This window comes from Lepus europaeus, chromosome 13 (assembly GCF_033115175.1).
Source record: "Lepus europaeus isolate LE1 chromosome 13, mLepTim1.pri, whole genome shotgun sequence".
In the NCBI taxonomy this organism is placed as follows: Eukaryota; Metazoa; Chordata; class Mammalia; order Lagomorpha; family Leporidae; genus Lepus; species Lepus europaeus.
Genome location: NC_084839.1, coordinates 54,304,363 through 54,329,527, shown reverse-complemented (window position 1 = coordinate 54,329,527; position 25,165 = coordinate 54,304,363). Strand labels below are relative to the sequence as shown.

Here is a 25,165-nt window from a genome sequence, read left to right as displayed (position 1 = left end):
ACTGTTTTAGTTAAACTACCTTGCAAAAGAATCCAGTTAAATAGAAAACTTTGCTTTGGATATATTAAAGGAAAAAAAAAAAAGATAAACTGCATGTCATTTACCAATTCTAGTAATTTATATTTGAGGGAAAATTGGTACCAATAGTTTGAAGCCAAGAGTTTAAATAGTAAACATGGTAAAAAAATTTATTAACATCAGAATTTGGTTTATGTCACTTTAGTATATATGTGTATTTGTGTAAACATGTAAATAAATTTTCCTCTTTTAATGCTGAATAATAAACCATTAAAATTAAATATAAACCATTAAAATTTTAGATTACTATGCAGTTGGCAGCTGAAAACCATACTTAATGGATACCATCAAATAGTCCAACAGGTAAGTCCTTTAAAATGTTTGTTTCAAGTGAGGATAATTAATTACTCAGTTTATGCTTCCTTGAAGACCTGCTTTGTAGGATGTTTAAACAAACATGTTTACTAGTTGATTGATTTTGTAGGGTTCAACTCTTTACTATCCAATGTTTTAAGGATCTATGTATTACAGAAAATGTTTTCTTAGAGTTCTCAGCAGATCTCTAGGTGGCATTTGTATTGAAACTGATTTACATCCTTGAGACATAGTTTTTTCAGATGCATTCACCCTAATCCATACCCATCACTTCTTGATTGATTATTCTGATGAGACTGAGTAGTTGTTACAGGAGAAAAGCATCTGCATCCATTAAGAGCTGTAGCATATCTGTGGCAAAAATGGGGTTTTAGCTCTAGATTAGCAACAGAAAAGGTATGATGGAAATCACTTAAAAATCATGCATACTTGCATAATGAGAAAAGATAAAGATAGCTCAGGTGTGGCATAGGCAGAAATAATTTAGATATTCTTAGGTTTAGGATTGTCTACTTGAAAAGTTCTCTAAAGATTAGAGAACTGAAAAAATCAGTTACTGAAGGAGCTGAAAATAATGAAATGACTTGTAGAAAAATACATACTAGCAGAATTGCATTTCATTTGCTTTATTCGTTTCTGTGTTTTATCTTTCTGTGTTTTCTCTCTTGTCAAGGCAGGGTATCTGTAACTGACAATGAAAGTCACAGTATTACTGAGCAGCAAAGACATGTCGGAGATAAACTATTTGTAGAGTGTAGGCTGTCATCCTAGCATTTTAATTACAGTTGTTGTAGGGGATGTTTAAATTATTTCTACCCCAACTCACTTCTGACTATTTAGATTGTACATCAAACTTAAGAAGTAACTCTAATGAGATATTTAAATAGCCTGAAAACATTTGTTAATAAATATTAGGTATGATAGTAAGATCTATGACTTTGCTCTCCTCTACCAATTCATCAACAGGATTCCTAGAAAAGTCTTAGTAACTTATCTCCCCCACCTTCTAGTTGGTCAAGTAGACTTGAGATTTGTTTTTTTCCAAAGGTGAATTAAATATTACTGTTTTCCCTTTAGTAAATATGGGCCAGGAGTTCAACAAACTTTTTCCTTTAAAGGACCGGGTAGTAAATTTTTTAGGCTTTGTGAACCTTAAGTCTGTTGCAACTACTGTTCTTTTAGCACCAAAGCAATTTTAGACAAATGGTAAATGAAGGTATATGGCTGCATTCTAATAAAACTTTATTTACAAAAATGAGTATTGAGTTGGATTTAGCCTCTAGGCTGTAAGTCACAGACTCTTGATACAATTTCTTATTTGTAGTGAACTGAGGGAAAAATATTTTGAAGGAACAGTCAAAACTTGTTCTACAAACATGCACCCCCTCAAGGCTATATGATGTGAATGGTATCTCTTCAGATAGTACTGAAATATCTTAGAGTCTTACTTGTTCTCATTTATTTACATACTGACCAGAACTGTATGGTGTTAATGTAATGTATTGCAAAATGTAACACAAATTTGTTATTCTAATTTTAAGCAGGGGGAATGATATAACATTCTGTCTAAAAAAGCTGTATAAAACTTGATAACTTTTTAAAAAAGTATTTACTTATTTGTTATTTGAAAGGCAGAGTTACAGAGAGGCAGAGAGAGAGAGCGCACGAGTCCGAGCTTCCATCCGCTGGTTCACTCCCCAAATGGCCGCAATGGTCAGAGCTGGACCCATCCGAAGCCAGGAGCTTCTTCTAGGTCTCATGAGGTTGCAGGGGCCCAAGGACTTGGGCCATCTTCTACTGCTTTCCCAGGCCATAGCAGAGACCTAGATAGGAGGTGGAGCAGTCGGAACTTGAACCAGCACCCATCTGAGATGCCAGTACCACAGATGGTGACTTTACCCTCTATGCCACAGTGCTGGCCCCTTGATAACTTTCTTTGCTTTTTCTTTATTCTTTAGTTATTTTAAGAAGGAAAGATTCTAGGATGTGGAACCATAAATCTTAAATATTCTTTGTACTTTAGAGGCTATTTCCTTTTTACCATTTTGTTAAAGCAGGTTTTATTTTATTGAATGATTCTCTGCTTTTGAATTAATATGGGTTAATTGTTAAAGGGCAAAAATAACAACTGTTGGTAGTCCTTAAGGTCAAGGGAAAAATCAAAATGGATGGTATTGTTGATTAATAATAATCGGTAATTTATTAATCTAAATTTATGCTTTTCCTGCACATCCTGTTGCTCCTAAACCTACCAATTTTTTGTTTTAGTAATGATGATGTTTTATAGGTCTGTTAAACTTAACAGTAAACGGTGCTGAAGGAACAGAGGAGTATGTGTAGTTCTAAGTGACATTCTTAGACAATTCAGTATATCTCACTAGAAATACTTTTGAGTGCTTTTATTCCTGCAAAAGGAAATTTGTAGGAATAGTGGAATGATGATACTTCATGTCTTATACTTTTTGGATGTAAATATTGCTTCATTGTTTTTCATATTCACTTAGGCATGTATTTTATTTTAGTATAGTGAGTGGACTATTCATTGTACTCCATGAAATTAATTGGAAATACATGTTTGATCTAGAGAATGCAGCACTCTCCCGACCTAATGAGTTTTATGATGGAGTTGAAGATGATTTTGGTAAGATTCTCTTTTCTAACAGACTTTCAAGATTCTATAAGTCATAATTGTTTTCTGTGACCTTTAATCTTTAAAAAAAATTATATAGAAGTACTCCCAAGTGATATCTTACTCAGGAATCAAATACTTGAGTCTTTCTACTACCTCCCAGAGTAGCAGGAAGCTGAACTCAGGTACCAGAGCCAGAGATTGAACCCAGGCCCTTTGATACCGGATACTGACAGTGTCTCAGCCAGTGTCTTACACTCTCTAGATAAATACTTGCCTCTCTGTAACCTTTAAAAACTAACATTATTAGAAGTTAAGACTTGTAAACTTCTAGTCATTTAATGTTTTAATGTGCATAAATGTGAGTGGGTACTTTCATGAAGAACAGAATTGTTTGTAGGAACCAGTATGAGTGTCTTGTAAACTGGGTACTCTTGACACTAGAATAGAGATAGTGAAGGAATAAAATGTACTGCTGGCCTGTCAGAATTTAAAAGAGATTGGGTGTTTATATTGGAAGATACAATAGGATGTATTCATAATTTTGTATACCGCCTCATTATTTCTGAAAAATTTGTTAGTCTCCATTTCACATGTACAATTAAAAACAGTAGTTTATTCAGATAGTCAATTTTGCATGTAACACTTGATTTACTTTATCCTATTGACATGTTATTTTCTTAAACATTGTTTATTACACAAGTTTTCCACATAAAATAACAAGGAAGACTATAGTGAATACCAGTTGGCATGACCTAATGTAAGCATTTTGCCCATCCTATGTTCCCTTTCCTACTTTGTAGAAGAGATTATAACATATTTTGTAAGATTTATTTATTTGAAAGGCAGAGCTACAGAGAGGCAGAGGCAGAGAGAGAGAAATGTATCCCATCTGCTGGTTTACTCTCCAGATGGCCACAATGGCCAGAGCTGCGCCAGTCTGAAGCCAGGAGCTTCCTCAGGGTCTCCCACACGGGTTCAGGGGCCCAGGCACTTGGACCATCTTCTTCTGCTTTCCCAGGCCATAGCAGTGTTGGACCCTCGCCAGCAAGGGTCCAACGCAGTCACAACACGGTCACTGTTTCTTGGTTCTCCAGGAACTTTCACTCTTGGAGACAGAAGGAAAGGGCAAGGGGAGAGGAGAAAAGAAGAGGAGGGGCCGCCGCTGCGGTGGTGGCGGCGGCCCGCCCAGATCCCAATGTCCCTTTATACCCCAAGTCCCGTGGAGCATGCGCTCCTCAGGCAATAGCGGTTCTCTTCACGTGCAGTTTATGCTGATATCGTCCAATCAGATGAAAGGGTGCGTATAGCCTCAGGTCGAAAGTTCACCTGTTTCACCTGTTTCCGTCTAGTTGTTTATGCAGAGTCCATCCTGTTTCATCTGTTTCACCTGGTTGTTTTCGTAGGACTTGTGGTCGACCGATTGCTGCAAGCTATGTAGATACAAAAATGAGGAGGTTCCCACAGGTGGCCAGCCTGCGGTTCCCCACATAGCAGAGAGCTGGATCGGAAGTGGAGCAGCTAGGACTCACACCAGCACTCATATGGAATGCTGGCACTGCAGGTGGCAACTTTACCTGCTTTGCCACAGCGCCAGCCCGAGACTATAATATTTTAAAGGAAATCCTAAACATTGTATCCATTCTTCCCTAAATACTTGTATGTTAGTGTATATGAATATCTCTAACAGTTATGTGCTTTTAATTTTTTTAAAAATGCTATTATAACTCTAATGAAGTTGGGGCTGGTACTTTGGCATTGCTGGCATCCCATATTGGAGTGCCAGTTCAAGTCTTGGCCACTCTGCTTCTGATCAGCTCCCTGCTAATGTGCCTGGGAAAGTAGCAAAAGATGATCCAAGTACTTAGGTCCATGCCACCCACATGGGAGACCTGATGGAATTTCTGGCTCCTGGCTTCAGCCTGGCCCAGCCCTGGCTGTTGTGGCCATTTGCAGAGTGAACCAGTAGATGGAAGGTATCTCTCTCTCTCTCCCTTTCTGTCACTCTGCCTTTCAAATAAAGAAGTAAAATTTTTTAAAGCTATACTAGTATGTAATTCTTAACAATTTTTTTAAACTAAGATCTAAAACAGAATTTGACAGAACAGTTAACAGTTTTTGCAGCAAAACTTATACACACAGGCATTTCTTTCCTTTTGTTTTATGCTTTGACAAGTAAATCTGTGGTAATTCCAGTGAATTTAACAATAATTCATTAGAGCTGATTTTTTTTGTATCCGAATCCACACAAGGTCCATACATAATATTAAATTGATATGTCTCCTAAGTCTTATGTAAGACTTACATTATAACAGCATCTCCTCTTCACCCATTTTTTTCTTTTTTTCCCATGCAATCTACATGTAGAATAAGCCTAGTTATGTATCCTGTGAAGTTTCCCACATTCTGGTTTGGGCATTCATAATATTTGGGTCAATATCATGGTACAGCGGTTAAGATGCCCCTTGGGATGCCTTCCTTTCATATCTGAGAGTCTGATTCTTTGTCCCCACTCTGCTTCTGATCCAGCTTCCTGTTAATGTGCAACCTGAGCGATAGCAGGTGATGACTCAAGTACTTGAGTTCCAGGGAGACCCAGCTGGAATTCTAGGCTTTCTGCTTCTACTGGGTATAGCCCCAGCTGTTGTGGGGATTTGAGGAGTGAACTAGTAGAATTGGTGACTGTAAGATTGATCTCTCTCTCTCTCTCTCTCTCTCTCTGCCTCTCAATGCCTGCTTTTCAAATGAGCTAAATAAACATTAAAAACATCTGAAAAAAACACATTCATGATATCTTTTTGACACATTCTTTTACACATTGAGCATCCCTAGTATAAAAGCTTGAAATCCAAAATGCTTCAAAATCCAAAACTCTTTGAACATTGCCATGACCCAACAGGTAGAAAATTCCACATTATAAAAGCTTATATTGTTGTTGTTGTTGTTTTTTTTTTTCTAAAGATCTATTTATTTATTTGAAAGTCAGCATTACACGGAGAGAAAAGGAGAGGCAGAGAGAGAGAGAGGTCTTCCATCTGCTGGTTCACTCCCCAGTTGGCCGCAACGGCCGGAGCTGTGCCGATCCAAAGCCAGGAGCCTGGCGCTTCCTCCAAGTCTTCCCATGCAGGTATAGGGGTTCGAGGACTTGGGCCATCTTCTACTGTTTTCCCAGGCTGTAGCAGAGAGCCGGATGGGAAGTGGAGTAGCCAGGACTTGAACTGGTGCTCACATGGGATGCTGGCACTGCAGGCGGCGGCCTTACCTGCTACACCACAGCGCCGGCCCCAAAAGCTTATATTGTTATATAATTATATTATATAATTGTTATACTGTTATATATATGTAATAACATAATTGTTATGTATAATTATAGATACAATTATGTATATATAATTGTATGTATAATTATGTATATACTTGCTATAATGTTAAATTTATTTTTTTAGATTTTTTTCTTATTTATTTATTTGACAGGTAGAGTTACAGTGAGAGAGAAAGAAAGAAAGGTCTTCCTTCCGTTGGTTCATCCCCCAAATGGCTGCTATGGCTGGTGTGTTTCGGCCGGCTCATTGCACTGATCCAAAGCCAGGAGACAGGTGCTTTGTCCTGGTCTACCATGCGGGTGCAGGGGCCCAAGCACTTGGGCCATTCTCCATTGCCCTCCTGGGCCTCAGCAGAGAGCTGAACTGGAAAAAGAGCAGCTGGGACTAGAACCTGATGCCCATATGGGATGCTGGCACTGCAGGTGGAAGATTAACCTACTGCGCCACGGTGCCTGCCCAAATTAAATTTATTTAAAATATTGTTTATAATTTCCTTGGGGCGTATTATGTGTATAAAAATTATATGAAAAAAATGAATTTTGAGTTTAGACTTGGGTCCCATCTTCAGGGTAATTCATTAAATATATACACACGCGAATAATCCAAAATCTGAAATTTAAAACATTCTGGTTGCAAACATTCTGGATAAGTGATACTCGACCTCTATGTTTGTTTCACCATTGGATCTAGAGGTTGCTGCTGAATTGGATTTGCTTACTCTGGTGAGAATACTTGGTGTTCTTTACTAACAATGTTAGGAGGTACGTGATGTTAATGGTTCTGCATAGTAAAGTTAAAATTAACCAATAGCTGTAGAGGCATGTAATGTAAAGTTTTTCATCAGCCTATCACCTGGTGATTTTATAAACGGTGATTTTAAAAAATTCCGTCATCTGCATTTACTATGTGGAAATCTGTAGTGTACTTTTCATTGATTTTTTTGGTTAATTTGAGATACAGCTCATACTAAAGAGATAGGATAAGTAGAGATAGGAGAAGTGCTTTTTTTTTCTTCTTTTTTTAAACATCAGTTTTTAGAATAATGAGTTGGTGCCTAGCAACTGTCACAGGGAACTAAATACTTTAGTATCATTATGAACTGATTAATCCTTTGCACTTATTTATTTATTTATTTATTGATGCTTAAATTATCTCAGTTTGGCTATATAAGCCCTTTCATGTTGGTTCCTGAGTGTTTTTTTTTTTTTTTCTTTCCTAATTATTAGTATTTGAAAGGCAGAGGTTCAGAGACAGAGATGTTGCATCTACTGGTTCACTCCCCACATGGTTGCAACAGCCAGGGCTGTGCCAGGCCAAAGCTGAGAGCCCAGAACTCGTTCTAGATCTCCTATATGAATGGGTGTTAAGGACCCCAATATTTGAGCCATTTCTTGCTGCCTCCTGAGATTAGCAGAAATGTAGGAATAGGAAGTAGAGCCAGTACTGTAACCTAGGTGGTCCCAGGTGTGATGTGGATATCTTAAGTGACATCTTAACCACTGTGCCTGTGGCCACCCCAAGTTTTTTTTTTTTTTTTTTTTTTTTTTTTTTTTTTTTTTTTGACAGTCAGAGTTAAACAGTGTGAGAGAGAGACAGAGAGAAAGGTCTTCCTTTGTTGGTTCACCCCTCAAATGGCGCGCTGCTCTGATCCGAAGTCAGGAGCCAAGTGCCTCTCCTGGTCTCCTATGCAGGTGCAGGGCCCAAGCACGTGGGCCATCCTCTACTGCTCTCCCGGGCGAGAGCAGAGAGCTGAACTGGAAGAAGAGCAACCAGGACAGAATCCAGTGCCCCGACCAAGACTAGAACCCGGGGTGCCGGCGCCACAGGCGGAGGATTAGCCAAGCGAGCCGCGGCGCCGGCCCATTACACTCATTCTAAGAAGTATTCTCTCTGGCTGGTGCCATGGCTCACTAGGCTAATTCTCTGCCTGTGGCACCAGCACCCCTGGTTCTAGTCCTGGTCAGGGCACTGGATTCTGTCCCGGTTGCCCCTCTTCCAGGCCAGCTCTCTGCTGTGACCCGGGAGTGCAGTGGAGGATGGCCCACGTCCTTGGGTCCTGCACCCGCATGGGAGACCAGGAGTAGCACCTGGCTCCTGGCTTCGGATCAGCTAAGTGTGCTGTCCGCAACGCACCCGCTGTAGCAGCCACTTGAGGGGTGAACCACCAGAAAAGGAAGACCTTTCTCTCTCTCTCACTGTCTAACTCTGCCTGTCAAAAAAAAAAAAAAAAAAAAGAGTGTAATTAATTGTCATTCATATTGATATTTACAGCTCAAATTGGGCATTATAAATATTCTGCTTTTTCTCTGAAAATGTTTATTTCCAGTGATATTATGTTTTTTGTTATTCTTTACTAGGCCTTTGCTATATCTGCATTTACACTTGTTCACATAAAAATAACTGCTGATACTGCCACTGACAACTGAAAGCAGTTTGATGTTTTTCCATGGTTATTTTTGAGCCTTTTATTCTAAATATCAGTGACTGTTTACTGAGAAACTTGTTGCTGGAAAGTTTTTTTTGTCTTTTTTAAATCCTTGTAACAACCTTCTGAGGTAGGGCTGTGATAAAATGGGATGTGAATGAAGAGTTTAAAATCAATTTCTGAAGTTTAAATATTGATCTATGACTTTATAACCCCTAATTAACAAGAGTTCTCAAAACTATTAATTTTTTCAAAGACCATGTTGCAAGAAATTTTAAAAAAGGTAAGATGAAGAAATGGAGCATATTTGGTTTAAATTCCCTTGTTATTGTAGGAAAATGTCTCATCTTTTTATTTCTAATAAGTTATATCAACTGAGGACTAAGGGAACCAGAGTAAAACTATGTATACCATGTTTTATTAAGCTCTTATTACTGAGATTAACTTTATTACATTTTAAGTTATTACTCCATTTAATTTTGAAGAAATACTAGTTGTAAACTAAAATGTTAAGATATCTGATTTATATTATTCAATACCTTTGTATTTCTGAATAATAAGATTCTATGTTTGAATTTTCATAAACTGGAGAAAGTTGATGATTTTATAGCTCATTGGATGTGGTGTACCTGAAGATGTAAGAATCGTTAATTTATTTTTTAGCCTATGTTGTTAGAAATTGGCTTCCTGTAATGTCATCACTAGAGACAGTTTTGAGGAGGATACTGTAATGAAATTTTGTAAATCTGTTTATTCCTAGTTATTACTAGGAAACTTAATAGTTCATTATCTATTTAATAAATAATTATACTTTAAAATAATCCATGAAGTAGCTTGTTTTATTTCTTAGAGCTGAGCCACTGAGAGCCCAAGAGCTTAGAAGTTGAAAATATTAAAAGCCAGGATTTGAAACTTTTCTTTGTGAAATGAACCTCTCTAGTGTGCACCGTTTCTTCCTCCTCTGTGGAAAGTGTAATCCTTGTCTTCCTTCACCCGCTTTGCTCTTAGGCATGTAGTGGGAGTTAAGATTCCCACATATCATACTGAAGTGCGAGTTCAGGCTCCAGCTGCCAATTATACAGCTTCCTGGTAATGCAGACCATAGGAAGAACCAGATGATAGTTCAAATAATTGAATCCCTGCCACCTATTTGGGATACCTGGATTGAGTTCCTTGCTGCCAGCTCTGGCCTGGCTCAGTCCCAGCTGTTGTAGGCTTCAACTATATTTCTGGGTAATTTTAAAATTTATTTATTCGAGAGGCAGAGACAGTAACAGAGAGCTTCCATTCACTGGTTGACTCTCTAAATGCTTGTAACAGCTGGAGCTGGGCCTGGATAAAGTAGGAGCTGGGAACTCAATCCAGATCTCTCATGAAAATGGCAGGAATCCATTTACTTGAGGTATTGCCATTGCTTCCCAAGATGTACATTAGGAAGAAGCTGGAGTTGAGCTAGATCTGGGTGTTGAACTTAAGTACCCCAATATGGGATGTACGTGTTTTAATTGCTAGGTAGGACAAATGCCTGCTCTTACAGAATATATTTTAGTAATTTTGTGCATGAAACAAAGTTTCACAGTGTGGAATTTTTGCACTGCTGATATCATGTTAACATTCAAAAATTTTCAGATTGTGTAGCATTTTGAATATTATATTTTTGGATTAAGGATGCCCAACTTGTAATAGTTTTTTTTTTTTTTTTTTACAGGCAGAGTGGACAGTGAGAGAGAGACAGAGAGAAAGGTCTTCCTTTGCCGTTGGTTCACCCTCCAATGGCCGCCGCGGTAGGTGCGCTGCGGGCCGGCGCACCACGCTGATCCGATGGCAGGAGCCAGGTGCTTCTCCTGGTCTCCCATGGGGTGCAGGGCCCAAGGACCTGGGCCATCCTCCACTGCACTCCCTGGCCACAGCAGAGGGCTGGCCTGGAAGAGGGGCAACCGGGACAGGATCGGTGCCCCGACCGGGACTAGAACCCGGTGTGCCGACGCCGCAAGGCGGAGGATTAGCCTAGTGAGCCGCGGCGCCGGCCCAATAGGTTTTGATAATGCAGATCATATGAACATCTAAGTAATCTGTAGAAACATTTATTTTTACTTTCCAAATAAGATACTTGTCTAGGTTAATAACTTTGAAGTTACTGGTATTTTTCAGCCTCATTAGTTCTAGTGACACTAATGTTTTTAAAAAATGTAAAATTTAGTTTTGATTGTGGGAGCCATTTTAACGACATCACAAGTGGGATTCGCAAGGACAGGGACTCTAGATGGATGGGAAAATATTGGACAACTTACAAGTCAGTGAAACAAATTAGCAGATAGATGCTTATTGTGACAACGAGTGGTTTTGTTTGCTAGGATATGGTTAATAATGGTATACAAATAGTAAGGGCAGTGTAGTTAGGCTTCAAACTTTTCTTTAAAAGCACTTTAAAAAAAATTGCATAGATATGTCAAGCATCATATCCAGAGGAGTTGAAAGTGAAGGCTTGAAGATGAGATTTCTGCCCCCCCCATCTTTAATAGGCATGATAGTCCTGGAAAATAAATATTAAAATCTTAACAATCTTTGTGTGTTATAAGAATTGACATTTTGCATGACCTTCAGTGCAGTCCTTTTACTTTTCTTGAGAAGGGGCATAAAGTCAGCTAGATTTTCTATAAAAATAATGGATACTTTAGTTAGGCAATAAGAAGATAATGAAATTGTGTTCTGTTTTTAGTACTAATAATTCATTGTGTAGCATTCCACAGCTGACTTGTTTTTTGTTTTTCCTTTTAAACAGGGGGTTGCTCTAAAGAATTCTCAGGAGATACCTGTGCTAACTTCACCTCCCCAGTTCTATTCAAGCCTTATTGAAGAGATAGGAACTCTTGGTTGGGATAAGTATGTCTGGTTAATTTCAGTTCAGTACACTTCCAGTTTATCATTTTGTTTTACATCTGTTTTTACTTAGTGATTTGTTGTTAGAATATCTGATCCTTACTATTGCTGTGAGTCAGAGAGGGATATCATAAACAGTTGACCTACAAAGTAAAATGCTAAGCGTAATTTGTAAAAACTGACATTTTTATGTACATAGTAAGATGTTACCATAATAGATATTTTCACTGATCATATAACATTATTCTAAATGTTACTAAATTATTCAGTATCTGAAAAGTGATGCCTAGAAATGTGAAAGAGAATGAAAAACATTATATTTTTGATGTATATATGTAGGTATTTTTGGTTAATATGCAATTTGGCCCACCTAAATTTAGTATATAACACCTTAAGTGCTTTTGTGATTTGAGAAGTGAATTTTAGCAACCAGTTTGAACGAATCATCTGGCTTCCTTTGGAAAAAAAGGTTGTGTAAAGAAGTTCACTAAATGGTTATGTGGTTGTTAAAATTTCATCCATAAGCCACCTGGAAAAAATTGATGATTTGGTTGATATTCAGTTGCTGAATTTAGCTCCCTTCCTAATGCAGATACTTTGAAGCACATTTTATTAGGTGTAGTACCATCTCTATTTTGACCTAAGGCAGCAGTAAAAATATGCTAGTTTAATTCCTGTAACTTCTTACCACTGTCAGTTGTATTGTAGTATTCATTTATTATTTGAGGTTAGATTGTATCTATTAGAGATAAAGGCTCATTTTTCGTTACCATGTAGGTAGAATGTGGAATTTTCTACTGGTAAGTTTTTCTGAGTGTGTTTAAAACATTTTATTATTCAACTGTTTATTTTTTATTTTAGTTATTTTATGATTTGCTTTTTGACAGCCAACCTAAGAAGAATTAGAAAAGCTACGAAAACTAGAAAAAAGCCTTATAAAAGCAAATGAACATATCTTAAATTCAGAATATATGTTCTTTAATATACTTTACATTGGTAGGTGAAGAAAAGCTAAAGACAAAACTACATTATAGAGTCCCAGCTTATACCTGTATGCTTTGTGTCTGGAGGGGACACAAATGCAGTGTGATTATCAGAGAAGAAAATGCCCATATCCCTTCTTCCCTGTTTATTCCCCATAGGCCATTGATTTACAACCATTCCTCCTTTTATCCAGAGGTCATTGTTTCCTTTTTACCATTAAATTATAGTGAGTGGGTCATACCTTTATAGGTGCATCTCTGTGAAGACATGGCTTGGCCATTCTTCTTGGCATGTACTTTGGTTAGAATTCTTAAGTTTTTTATGAGTACTTCTTCTTTTTTTTTTTGATGGACAGAGTTAGACAGAGAGAAAGGTCTTCCTTCCATTGGTTCACTCCCCAAAAATGGCCGCTACGGCTGGTGCGCTGCGCTGATCCGAAGCCAGGAGCCAGGTGCTTCTCCTGGTCTCCCATGCGGGTGCAGGGCCCAAACACTTAGGCCATCCTCCACTGCCTTCCCGGGCCACAGCAGAGAGCTAGACTGGAAGAGGAGAACCGGGACAGAATCTGGCGCCCCAACTGAGACTAGAACCCAGTGTGCCGGCGCCGCAGGTGGAGGATTAGCCTAGTGAGCCGCGGCGCCGGCCTATGAGTACTTCTTGACCTTACTGTTTTCCTGGATGATAGTCAAAGTGTGTGGAACGGTACTAAGGAGCCCTGAGTATTTATGTACTTGGTTTTTGCCACATACTACAAATTCAGTTGTCAGCTGTTAAAAGTGCACCGACCTCATGATTGCAAATAATAATGTTAAACTGTAGATGGACTGCATAAAGTCTATATAATCCAGTTATTTTTTATGTTTTCTAAATTGGATTTTAAAACTGAACTGCTTTATTTTGGTCTGTTGTATAAATTACTTGAGGATACAACTGACTTGCATTAGGGATGTAGAATGAAACAGTCCTGTGAAATGCGGTAGGGATTTTATGCTTGGAGGGCTTCCATTTTATGATACAGCACTGTCTTTCTAAAGAATCATGAAAGAAGTTTCCTCCCATTTTAGATTTTGGAAAAGTCGTACTTCTGCATGTCCAACCTTTTATTTAATGAATAATATGACTCCTGTTATTGATTATCCTTTGTTTGCCTTGGCTCTTTGGAAGCTTAGGATCAGAATTTGTACGCTTTTTAGAGCCATGCTGGATATAGACTTTACATTTCTGTATGCTGATCTTATCCTGGCTTTTGGTCTGCTATTTTGCTGTTCTTTTGTTTTTTGTAAACTGCCTTTAAACTTTTATGAAATGAGTGGTATTAAAAATAAAAAGCTCAAGTTGTCAATTTCTCAATCTCTTAGCCTGGTTTTCCTTCTGACATCCTCATTGAAATTGTGTTTATAAAGATTGCCATTTATGTCAAGTTCCATAAAAACATTTTACACTAACAAATTGATTTCATTACTACAAGCAACCAAACTCCCATAATATCCCATTCTTTCAGAAAAAAACTCAAAGAATACTGCCAAAGTTCTTTGTTTTTTAAAATTTTATTTTGGCATTATAAAGGACCTGTTTTATTTTTCATAGCAGTTTTTTTTTTGCGATAACATTTTTAATTTACATTAAAGTCAAAGGCTCCATTAATAAGAGTTCAACAAGTAAAATGTAAAAAGAACATAGTTCAGCGGGAATATGGGAAAGAGCTATAATCAGTAATTGTTCAGAGATGTCAATTTAATTCATTTACAGTAAATTTGAAAATAATCACAGATGATTAAAGCTATAGTAGTATATCATTCTTAACAATTTGAGATAGATATGAAGCATTTGACAAAACTATATTTGCCGTAATACTGTTATAGGCATTTCTTTTTCTTATTTACCTTTTTTTCTTTTTTCCCCAAATTTAACTCCCATATGTAAAGGAGAAAACGTGGTATTTGCCTTTCTGTGTCTGGCTTATTTCACTCAAAGTGATATCCTCCAATTGCAACCATTTTTATAAATGATACAATTTCATTCTTTTTTATAGCTGAGTAATAGTCCATTGTGTTTGTATATACCACATTTTCCTTATCCCTTAATCTGATGATAGACACCTTGATTGTGTATTTTAGGTATTGTGAACAGGACTGCAAACATGGTGGTGCAGATAGCTCTGTGATACAGTGTACTCATGTCTTTTGATCTGTACCCAGATCAGAGTTCTTCTATAACAGTCATGCCTTTTTTCCAGGCAGGTCTTCATTTATACAGGCTGGAACACATCTTGACTCTTGTGTTTATTTTTGTCTAATCAATTATCAAGCCCCACCTAAAATTGTTAGGATGAAAAATTCTGTTTTGCAAGTGAGTCTAATTTTGAATAGCCCTAATTATTGCATTTAAGTCAACCTGTAGTTTCTTTTACTCATTTTTTTTTTTACCTTGAAGGTTTATATATTTATTTGAAAGAGTCACAGCATGAGAAATCTTCCATCAACTGGTTGACTCCCCAGATGGCTGCAATGGCCAGGGCTGGGCCAGGCCAAAGCCAACAGTCAGGAACTTTTTCCAGGTCTCCTGCTTGGGTAGCAGGGTCTCAAACACTTGGGTGATCTGCTGCTGCTTTACTCAGGCTATTATCAGGGAACTGGGTCAGAACTGGAGTAGCCGGGACACAAACTGGTACCCATTTGGGATGCCGGCATTGTAGGCAGTGGCTTTACCCATTGTGCGACAACTTTGGACCCTAGTCTCTCTTTTTGATAAACTAGTTTATTACATTTTGATATCCATAATTGACAGTAATATAGTCATTCACCAACTAGCAAATATATTCAAAAGTTTTTATGTTGTGTATTTGAAGATCAAAACACATTCTTGTAGAAATTTCTTAAGTGGAAATCCCAATCTATACACATTCTTGTAGAAATTTCTTAAGTGGAGGCCGGCGCCGTGGCTCAACAGGCTAATCCTCCGCCTTGTGGCGCCGGCACACCGGGTTCTAGTCCCGGTTGGGGCACCGATCCTGTCCCGGTTGCCCCTCTTCCAGGCCAGCTCTCTGCTGTGGCCAGGGAGTGCAGTGGAGGATGGCCCAAGTGCTTGGGCTCTGCACCCCATGGGAGACCAGGATAAGCACCTGGCTCCTGCCATCGGAACAGCGCGGTGCGCCAGCCGCAGCGCACCTACCGCGGCGGCCATTGGAGGGTGAACCAACGCAAAAGGAAGACCTTTCTCTCTGTCTCTCTCTCTCACTGTCCACTCTGCCTGTCAAAAAAAAAAAAAAAAAAAAAAAAAAAAAAAAAAAAAAGAAATTTCTTAAGTGGAAATCCCAATTTGTAAGAATCTATTTGGTAACTGAATTTAGCCATTTGAAGCTCTTAAAAAATAGTATGAGGAACAGAAGTGATTGTCTGTTTCATGAAATAATAGGAATAAAAAAGAAAACCCCTCTTGCGCATTTTCTTGAGTAATGGACATTATAGACAGATATATGAAATGAGTTATGTTATATGTTTAACAGTTAGTTTCTTATCTGGATTCTTTAAACTTCAGAGTACCAGTGTCATCACATTCTACTGGTAGTTTATGCCTCTGTAGATTTCTGCATTATTTATTTGAACCCTAGTTTCTTCCTCTTATTAATTTTTGATTAATTTATTAGAGGGAGGGATGAAGGGAGAGAGGGAGAAAGGGAGATCCATGCATCTCCCATCTGCTTGTTCATTCCCCAAATGCTCATATAGGCCAGGCTGCACCAGGCTGAATGGGAGCTGGGAAATCAATGCAGGTTTCTCACATGAGTGACAGGAGCCAACTACTTGAGCTATCACCCCTGCCTGTCAGGGTCTGTGTTAACAGAAAGTTGGAAATGGAGCAGAGCTAGGACTGAAATTCAGGTGCTCCAGTATTATACCTGGGCATCTTCAGTAGTGTCTTAACTGCTAATCCACTGTCACACATAGTCATTATTGTTTAGTGCTGTAAAGAACTTTGTGTTCAGTGCTATTGAATTTTATGACTGGTTTTATGTTCTAATGCATCCTTTTTGCTTTTACCTAAAAATAATAGTGAAAAAATTAGAAAGTAAAAAATGCTAATAGCTAAATTAAAATAGTTCAAATGATATAAAGTGAAATGGGACTCCTACTTCATCCTGAACTCCAATCTTCTCAGTTTTTTTCCAGTGACATACTCAGTTTTTTCTGTTTTCTTACATGTAGGGAAGCTTCTTATTACATGTAATAAAAATTCTGTTATTACTTATATACAGGCAGTTGATTTTTTTGGGTGAATTTTAAAAACCTGTGTTGCATTATAACATACATACAGAATAGTGCACAAATCTTAAACGTACAGGTTAACAAATTCTCCAAGTCAACGCATTTGTGAAGCAAACATTCACATCAAGAAATAAAATTACCAGACCTTTCAATGTTTTCTCATGTCCCTTTTATTGCTATCCTTACACAAAGGTGACCATTGTACTGTTCTATGCAACAGAGATGTTGTGCTAGTTTTTGGACTTTATGTAAGTGGGATCATACAGTATACAACTTGTACCTGGCTTCTTTTGCTCAGCTTCCATATGTGAGATCCATTTGTGGTGTTGTAAATTTTTATTCATTGTGGTTGCTAAGTAGTACTCTACTGTATCATTGGCATTTATCCTTTCTACTTTTAGTACTTGAATTGCCTCAAACTTTTGGGTGATACTTCTGTTGTGATCATTCTTGTATATGTACAGTATAGATATGTATCATTTCTGTTGGCTGTATAACTAGTGTGGAATTGCTTGGTTATAGAATATATGTGTGCTCAGGTTTCAAAGATACAAAACTGGCTCCCAGAATGTTTGTACAAGTTAAATATCACTAATTGAGAAATCTGAAATATTCCAAAATATGAAACTTTCTAAACACCAACATATAATGCTAGAGTGGAAAATTCCACACCTTGGAGCTTTGTTTCATGAACAAAATTATGAAAAACATTATATAAAATATCCCTCAGGCTATGTATATAAGGTGTACATGAAACATAAATGAATTACATGCTTAGATTTGGGTCCTACCTGTATCATCTTATGTATGTGTAAATATTCCAAAATCTGAAATCCAAAACTCTGGTCCCAAGTATTTCAGATAAGGGATAATTAATATTTTGAGGTATAATTAGTTTCCTTTGTCCAATAAGGTTGAGCACCTTCTTAGGTGTGTATTTACTATCTTAGTATCCTTACTTCTGAAGTGGTGGTTGAAATCTTTGAATATATTTTTGGATGAGCTTGACTTCAGTTCTTTATGTATTCTCTTATGTATTTTGAATAGGATTCCATTGTCAGCTGTTATTGTTAGAAACATATCATCTCTGTAAATTACTATTTTAGTCTTTTAAACAAATTTTATTCATTTGAAAGGCAGAGTGACAGAGGGGGAGGATGAGAGAGAGTTTCCATCCTCTGATTTACTCTCAAAAGTGCACAATAGCCAGATCTGGGCCAGGCCAAAGTCAAGAGCCAGAAACTCCATCCTGGTCTTCTGTATGGGTGACAGGGGCCCAAGTGCTAAGACCATCTTTTGCTGCCTTCCCAGTTGCATTAGCAGGAAGCTGGATTAGAAACAGCAGCTAGAACTCAAACCAGCATTGCCATATGGGATGCTTGCATTGCAAGTGGTGGTTTAACCTATTGTGCAATTCCTGCCCCTCTGGTGTTCCATTTAGGAAGTATTTACTGACCCTGTGGTAGTCCTGTCAATTTCTATATAAACTTCATTAGATTTTTGATTGGCATGGAATTGAATAAATAGATCTATTTATGGAAAATTAACTTCTTTGTTATATTGAGACTTTAGTCCATGAACATGGGATATCCTATTTTTAGTCTTTTAATTTTCTTGACTCTTCAGTTTTCTTGTGTTCTAACCTCTCTTGTTAGATTTATTCCTAGATTTTATGTTATTAAATGATACTGTAGGGCCAGCATTGTGGCACAGCAGGTTAAATCCCTGCCTTTAACACCAGCATCCCTTATGGTTGCCAGTTCAAGCAAAGAGAGGCAAAGGCAGAGAGAGAGAGAGATCTTCCATCTGATGGTTCACTCCCCAATTGGCCACAATGGCTGGAGCTGCGCAGATTGGAAGCCAGGAGCAAGAAGCTTCTTCTGGGTCTCCCACATGGGTGCCGGGGCCCAAGGACTTGGGCCATCTTGTGCTGCTTTCCTAGGTCATAGCAGAGAGCTGGATCGGAAGTGGAACAGCCAGGTTTCGAACCGGCACCCTTATGGGATGCTGGTGCACCACAGCGCCGGCCTGTTGCTGTGGATTTGTTGAGAGAGGACGGGTGCCGTGGGGGCAAGAGGCGCAGAGTCACCACACAGACCCTGGGAGTTGGGTAAAAGCGGGCCAGAGGTGAGCAGCTGGCAGACTTGTTTATTTCAATTGTACAGCAGCTTAAATAGCTGAGGCAGCCAATCCGGTCAAGGGGCAGCTTATGTCCTAACCAATCACAGCCTGTTGCCAGATGGATTCCCAGGGGGTTTTCAAAGCCATTCCTGAGTAACTGACACTGGGTTGCCAGCGGCCATCTTGGCCTTCTCATTCCACCACACTGGCCCCCTGATCTCCCTTTCAGTCTCAGAAGTGTCATAGCTTCATTTGTAAAATACATTCATGTAATAATCACAAGCCCCTAGATAATTCAGAGATTTAATGGTTTTACCAGAAGTGAGCTGCTGCTTTCTTCTTTTTTAGACAGCACATTTACCATGTAGAATGAGTACAGTTCATCTTCTTGGCCTTTCAGTTTTGTTTTGGTAAGGGGCTGAATTTTACTACATCTGATGATCTGCTGAACATACTAAGTAAGACTTTTGATTATCTGTGTTGGACACTGATTGGTGGTGATGTTTTCTATAATTCCTAATACATTTCAAAGAATTACAATATTTGAAATGGAGATATATACTTGTTTATATTATTTCCAATGATTAGACCGGAGTTTTAATTCTGGATTATTAGCTGTGTCACCTTGAGCAAGTAACTTAACCTCTCTGATCCACATTTCTTCATCTTTCAAATGAAACTAATTATGCCTAATAAGATTAAAAAGAAACATGTTGTGAGACTCACCTAGTTCCTTGCAAAAAGTAGGTATAAGGTTGTTGAGACACTAATTCACCCAAGACTGTCAGACTATGTCTTAATTTTATAGTACTTAATTAGTATTATGATTTAATTATTGCCAATAGTGATAACACACAAGAACAGGGGTATTAATCAGTATGGTTTTCATTTTAAACCACCTTTGTCAGTAGAGTGATTTTTCTTCATATATTTCTGAGTCTATAACTATAAATTATCTAGTGAAGAAATTGCCTTAAGAGCAGGCACATAGGTAGAAATACGGAACTTTTCAGATTACTTGTAACAAAGCTTATTTGATCAGCATGCTAAAACTTGCAAGGTGAGTATGAAGGTGAAATCCTTTGTGCTATAGATAATTTAGGAAGTTTCTTAGAGGTGATGGCTGTTGGGATAAGCTTGCAAGGAATGCAGAGAGCCCTTTGGGAAGGAGTGGGAAAGGAATGGTTGCAGTGATGGAAATAGGCAGTTCATTTTTGAACCTTGTTGTAGATCAGTTGCTCACTTAAGAGAGTTAATGTATGCCTTAACATAAATTAGATCTCTATATTGTGATTGGAACTCATGGAACATTTAAGAGTTTGATATTGAAAAGATAAGACTAATCTAGAAACAGAAGGAAGGATGCATGGGTGTATGGAAGAAACAAACACATTTATTAAAGGGATTTAGTATAATCGAGATATGAAGTAGTTAATGCTTAACCTTGAGAGTGGCAGTGAAAATGAAACTTTCATGCTTTATTAAGATATGAAGTGTCTGCATTTTGATGCAATCTGCTTTTGATGTTATTACTACTTAAGTGTATCTAGATCACTAAAGAAAAACTAAATGATTTAGGCTGCTGGTCAAAATAAGTGTGTGTTTCAAGCACATTTCTTCTGCTTGTCTGTACTGATAACACTGAGCTATTAACGTGGACAATAAAAACTTCCCTGAAGCTTAAGTATTAGCATCCTTTTCAAATGTTTGAAAAGCTTTAATTCTCAAGTTTAGTGCCTTTTATTTATTGCAGGCAGGCTTATAAAAAAAATGTAGTGAATGATAATAAATAGAAACTACAGTGCCAAAAGTGTAGTGCTTTATTTCTTTAGATTTTAGATTTTATGTTTATGTTTTCTTACTCAATTTTAGTATATGCTTAGGTAAGTGATAATACCTGACCTCCTACTCAGTACATTTTAGTGTAATTTTGTGGACATTTTGGTGGCAGATGCTACCAAATGACTTTAAATAACTTTAATAATTTGAAAAATTTGCACTTTCCAGTGATGAAAGCTTTTTAAATTTATTATTTGAATGGATATTTTGTTTAAATGATTAACAGTTATATTCTGCCCAACTAAGGTAGAACATTTGAAGCAGTTTTTCTTTGAAATGCTGATCTGGTGTCACTTGTAACAGGTTATCACCTGTTTGATAAATCCAATGCCAAAATATTCTTTCCTATTGTGACTAGATAAAAACATGCTCGATTATTAGGGGGCAGCTTAAGGTGATATTAACAAAGAATTCAGATTCTTAGTCCAACCAAGACAGAATTTTATTACTCTTATTTCACATCCAGAGGTGGGCAGATGGTTGAATGCTTGGTGGCTTTACTCCACAGGTTATTCAGGATTCCATTTTTATTTTGCATCTTAGCCATCCATTGTGGTTGTGGTATTCAGTGTAGCAGCTACTTGCGACATGTGGGTATTAAAATTTTTATTTGAATTAGCTAAAATAAAAATTCATTATCCATATTAGCCACATTTTAAATCTTCTGTAGCTGCCTGTAGCTAATAGGTCCTAGTCTAGATGGTGCAAACATAGAGTACTGTAATTACAGAGAGTTTACTGATAGATACTGCCCATTGTTTCTGCTCCCATAGTCTTTGCTGACTCAGACAGACCTGTCCAACTTCCCGTGAATGAGGGAGGGAATAAGGAAGGCATGGTTTGGTTAACAGGTCACCCAAAAGATGCACATATCACTTCAGCTTACAGCCCCCTGGCCAAAGTTTAGTTATATGCTAATACCATGTTTGTACAAGGGTACTAGGAAGAATCGCTAGCTAGGTGGATATACCTTGCCAAAACCTGGTTTATTTGGAGATAGGATAGGGACAAGGATTTTTTTTTTTTTTTTTTTTTTTTTTTTTTTTTGACAGTTGGAGTCGATAGTGAGAGAGAGACAGAGAGAAAGGTCTTCCTTTGCCGTTGGATCACCCTCCAGTGGCCACTGCGGCCAGCACATCTCGCTGATCTGAAGCCAGGAGCCAGGAGCTTCTCCTGGTCTCCCATGCGGGTGCAGGGCCCAAGCACTTGGGCCATCCTCCACTGCCTTCCCCGGCCATAGCAGAGAGCTGGCCTGGAAGAGGGGCAACCGGGATAGAATCCGGCGCCCCAACCGGGACTAGAACCCGGTGTGCCGGCGCCGCAAGATGGAGGATTAGCCTGTTAAGCCACGGCGCCGGCCCGGGACAAAGATTCTATTACCAAAAAAAGGAAGGTGAGAATGAGTCCAGTAGGACAGCTGGTGGTCTAGGTCACATGTACTCAAGATGTAAATAATCACAGGAAGATTTCTCCATACCCACCAAAATAGCAGGAATCGTCAAGTGTAAAATGTTGTCCACCCTCCCTCCTTGGTTGCTTGCTGTCTCTGGGTGTATTCATCATCATTATATTTAGGGCTTATAATGAAAACAGTCTTTTCCCATACCGTTTCTTAGCCCCAGTTTTATTCTCTGGGTCATTTTGAAATGTTAAGGTATATATATTCCATGCATAAATAATATGCATTTAGTATTTCTCAATTTATTAGTGCTAGGAATTACTAATTACTATAACAAAAAACACTTAGCTCATATGCTACCTTTCTTCCTTATTTTAAAATTTATTAGCTTTAATAGTTCTTAGTCTTTTTTCACATCCATTCAGTTAAAGGTGGTACTCTAAACTCTCAAATAAGCATTACAGATTCTGTTGTTACTTATCTTCCTTCCTGATATCTTCCTCCTTTCCACTTCCCGGTTTTTGTCATCTCTTCCTTTTAAATCATAATGGTCTAATACATATATTAACATTAGCTTCAGCTTTGCCTATTGCTGAATTCTAAAAATTAAAGTTTAATTTTTTGTTATGATTTTTCACTGAACAGTTATAATTTGTAACACAGCTTTGTTATTTACAGTTTAAAGTGTTCTCGTTTTGGTTTCTTGCCTTTTAAGAAAATGCCCCATGATTTCTACCAGTGTATCAGTCAGATTCTCTCGTCTTGAGACTCCTGTTGCCAACTGCTCCCTTCTTGAGCCCTCTTTTTCTTTTTTATTCAGTGCTTTTTCTTTTTTTAAGGACTTTATTTATTTATTTATTTGAAAGGGTTACACACACAGAGAAGGTGAGGCCGGGAGGGAGATCTTCCATCTGCTGGTTGACCATCTGCTGGTTCACTCCCCAATTGGCCACAGTGACTGGAGTTGAGCTTATCCAAAGCTAGGAGCTTCTTCTGGGTCTCCCACGTGGGAGCAGGGGCCCAAGCACTTGGGCCATCTCCCACTGCTTTCCCAGGCCATAGCAGAGAGTTGGAATGGGAAGTGGAGTAGCCAGGTCTCGAACTTGTGCCCATATGGGATGCTGGCACTGCAGGTGGTGGCTTTACCTGCCATGCCACAGTGCCAACCTCATTTGGCGCTCCTTTAGCTTCTTGCCGTTTTCATAAAAGTCGTTGAGAATTGGCTTTAATTAATATTAATCCTTATTATTGTGGGTTCATGCCTTTTTTAAATTGATTTTTAAATGAGTGCTTTTGGTGAGAAGACAAATGCGTGTGTTCATCTAAATATGTGAAGTGTGGAAATTTTCAGTCAAATACTCATAGTCTGAACCTTAAAGTGATAGGATAAAACACAACAACTGATGTTTTGGTTGGTTGAGGTGGGAGGGAGGTTTATATGTTTACAGATACAGCTGACAGAAAATAAAGATTAGTTACTATTATTTTTGTGTAAATAAACATTTATGCCCAGAATAATTTGGTGTTCATTTTCTAAGGCTTTGGGCTTTTTCTAATTTTTGATAAATTTTCTATTGATGGATTTTGTTTTATTTTTTAATTTGTTACTTAACATATGTATCTTCTCCAAATTTAGATCTCTTTTTCATTTCAGTGTTCCATAACTTCATTGCTCAGCATTTGTTGAAATCGGCCCATTTTACTGTATATCTGGTCACTAAGTAAATGGTATAGTGTGATGTTAAAAAATGTTTCCTGGGTTAGGAGGCAAATGTTGGGTCTGAACTCTAAAGGGTCTTAGGGGTGTTAAGTCATGCAATACTCTTAGGCTACTTTTATCTTTACAAGGGTACAGTATTGTAAAAATGTCAAAAAAAAAAAATCCACATGCCCGACTCACTAGTAAATATACTGCTAAATTTGAACCTTTTTGGCAGTAGCTTATGCTACCCAAGGGACTATATTTTTACAGAATGATGTATTTCAGAGAGTATTGGTTTCCATTGTAGAAAATTCATGCATTTAGAGCAACTTAAAGCAAAAACAATTGTGCTTATACTGTATATTTAAATTATTAGTCATCTTGAATGCATGCCTAGGTTAAGTGTCAGAAGCTATATATTGTGCAAAAATAAAATTTATTGTTAGGAGACCAGGCTGTACCTGTGCTTATACAGCATTTTCCTTAGAGGATCAATTTGAGTATATGAACTAATATCAGTCAGACTTTTGTACAGTAACGTTATTGATAATAAAGGAGAAGTTCATCGAAGAGAAAAACAAATAAAGGAAGCATAAAAGTCTCATACTGTATGAAACTACAGAAATGGATCAAAGAGTTTGACAGGAAGTTTAATGTGTACATAAGTAGAGGCTGACAGGAACATGCTGTGTGTGCCAGAGGTTCCAGTGATGGAAAACCGAAACACAGTGCTCACTGACCACAGCATGAGCCTTGACACACATTGTAAATAATCCAGAGATCTATGGCTGCATTAAGCACTAGGCTGGTGTATTAACGGCAGTAAATCTATAGCAGCAGAAACGTTGGCATGCAGAAAGTCCTCTGATTAATTTTTGTAATGGATTAATAGAAATATAGCAAATGTTTTTATTTTGAATCTTACCATCTTCAGTTCCGCCCATGTGAAACCCTCCCCAGTGTGAATCATTTTTTTATTCTCTTTTACACACCAGACTTGTGTATGTGGATTCTTGCTTCAGTACCATCAAGTTAAAAGCAGAAGATGCTTCTGGTAGAGAGCATCTACTCACCCTCAAGTTAAAGGCAAAGGTATGTGCCTCATTACGCTGTTAACTGTGGTCAGGAAATACCTGTGAAGTGAACCCAGTGTTTTCAATTTAAAGAAGTGCTAGTTGCTTTTACAAATACATATATGATGCTTT

General features: G+C 37.9%; 1 protein-coding gene across 5 annotated transcripts in view; it reads left to right on the top strand.

Annotated features, from left to right (window-relative positions):
* FANCL (FA complementation group L) overlaps positions 1-25,165 on the top strand; it is a 71,128-nt gene that overhangs the window by 11,832 nt on the left and 34,131 nt on the right. For 4 of the 5 annotated variants that reach the window (XM_062209480.1, XM_062209479.1, XM_062209482.1 and 1 more), the window contains 5 exons: positions 321-381; positions 2,978-3,034; positions 6,009-6,149; positions 11,553-11,653; positions 24,956-25,052. In XM_062209480.1, the coding sequence (XP_062065464.1) occupies positions 321-381; positions 2,978-3,034; positions 6,009-6,149; positions 11,553-11,653; positions 24,956-25,052 (457 nt within the window). The remainder of the gene's footprint in view (positions 1-320; positions 382-2,977; positions 3,035-6,008; positions 6,150-11,552; positions 11,654-24,955; positions 25,053-25,165) is intronic. The other variant, XM_062209483.1, reaches the window with a different exon arrangement.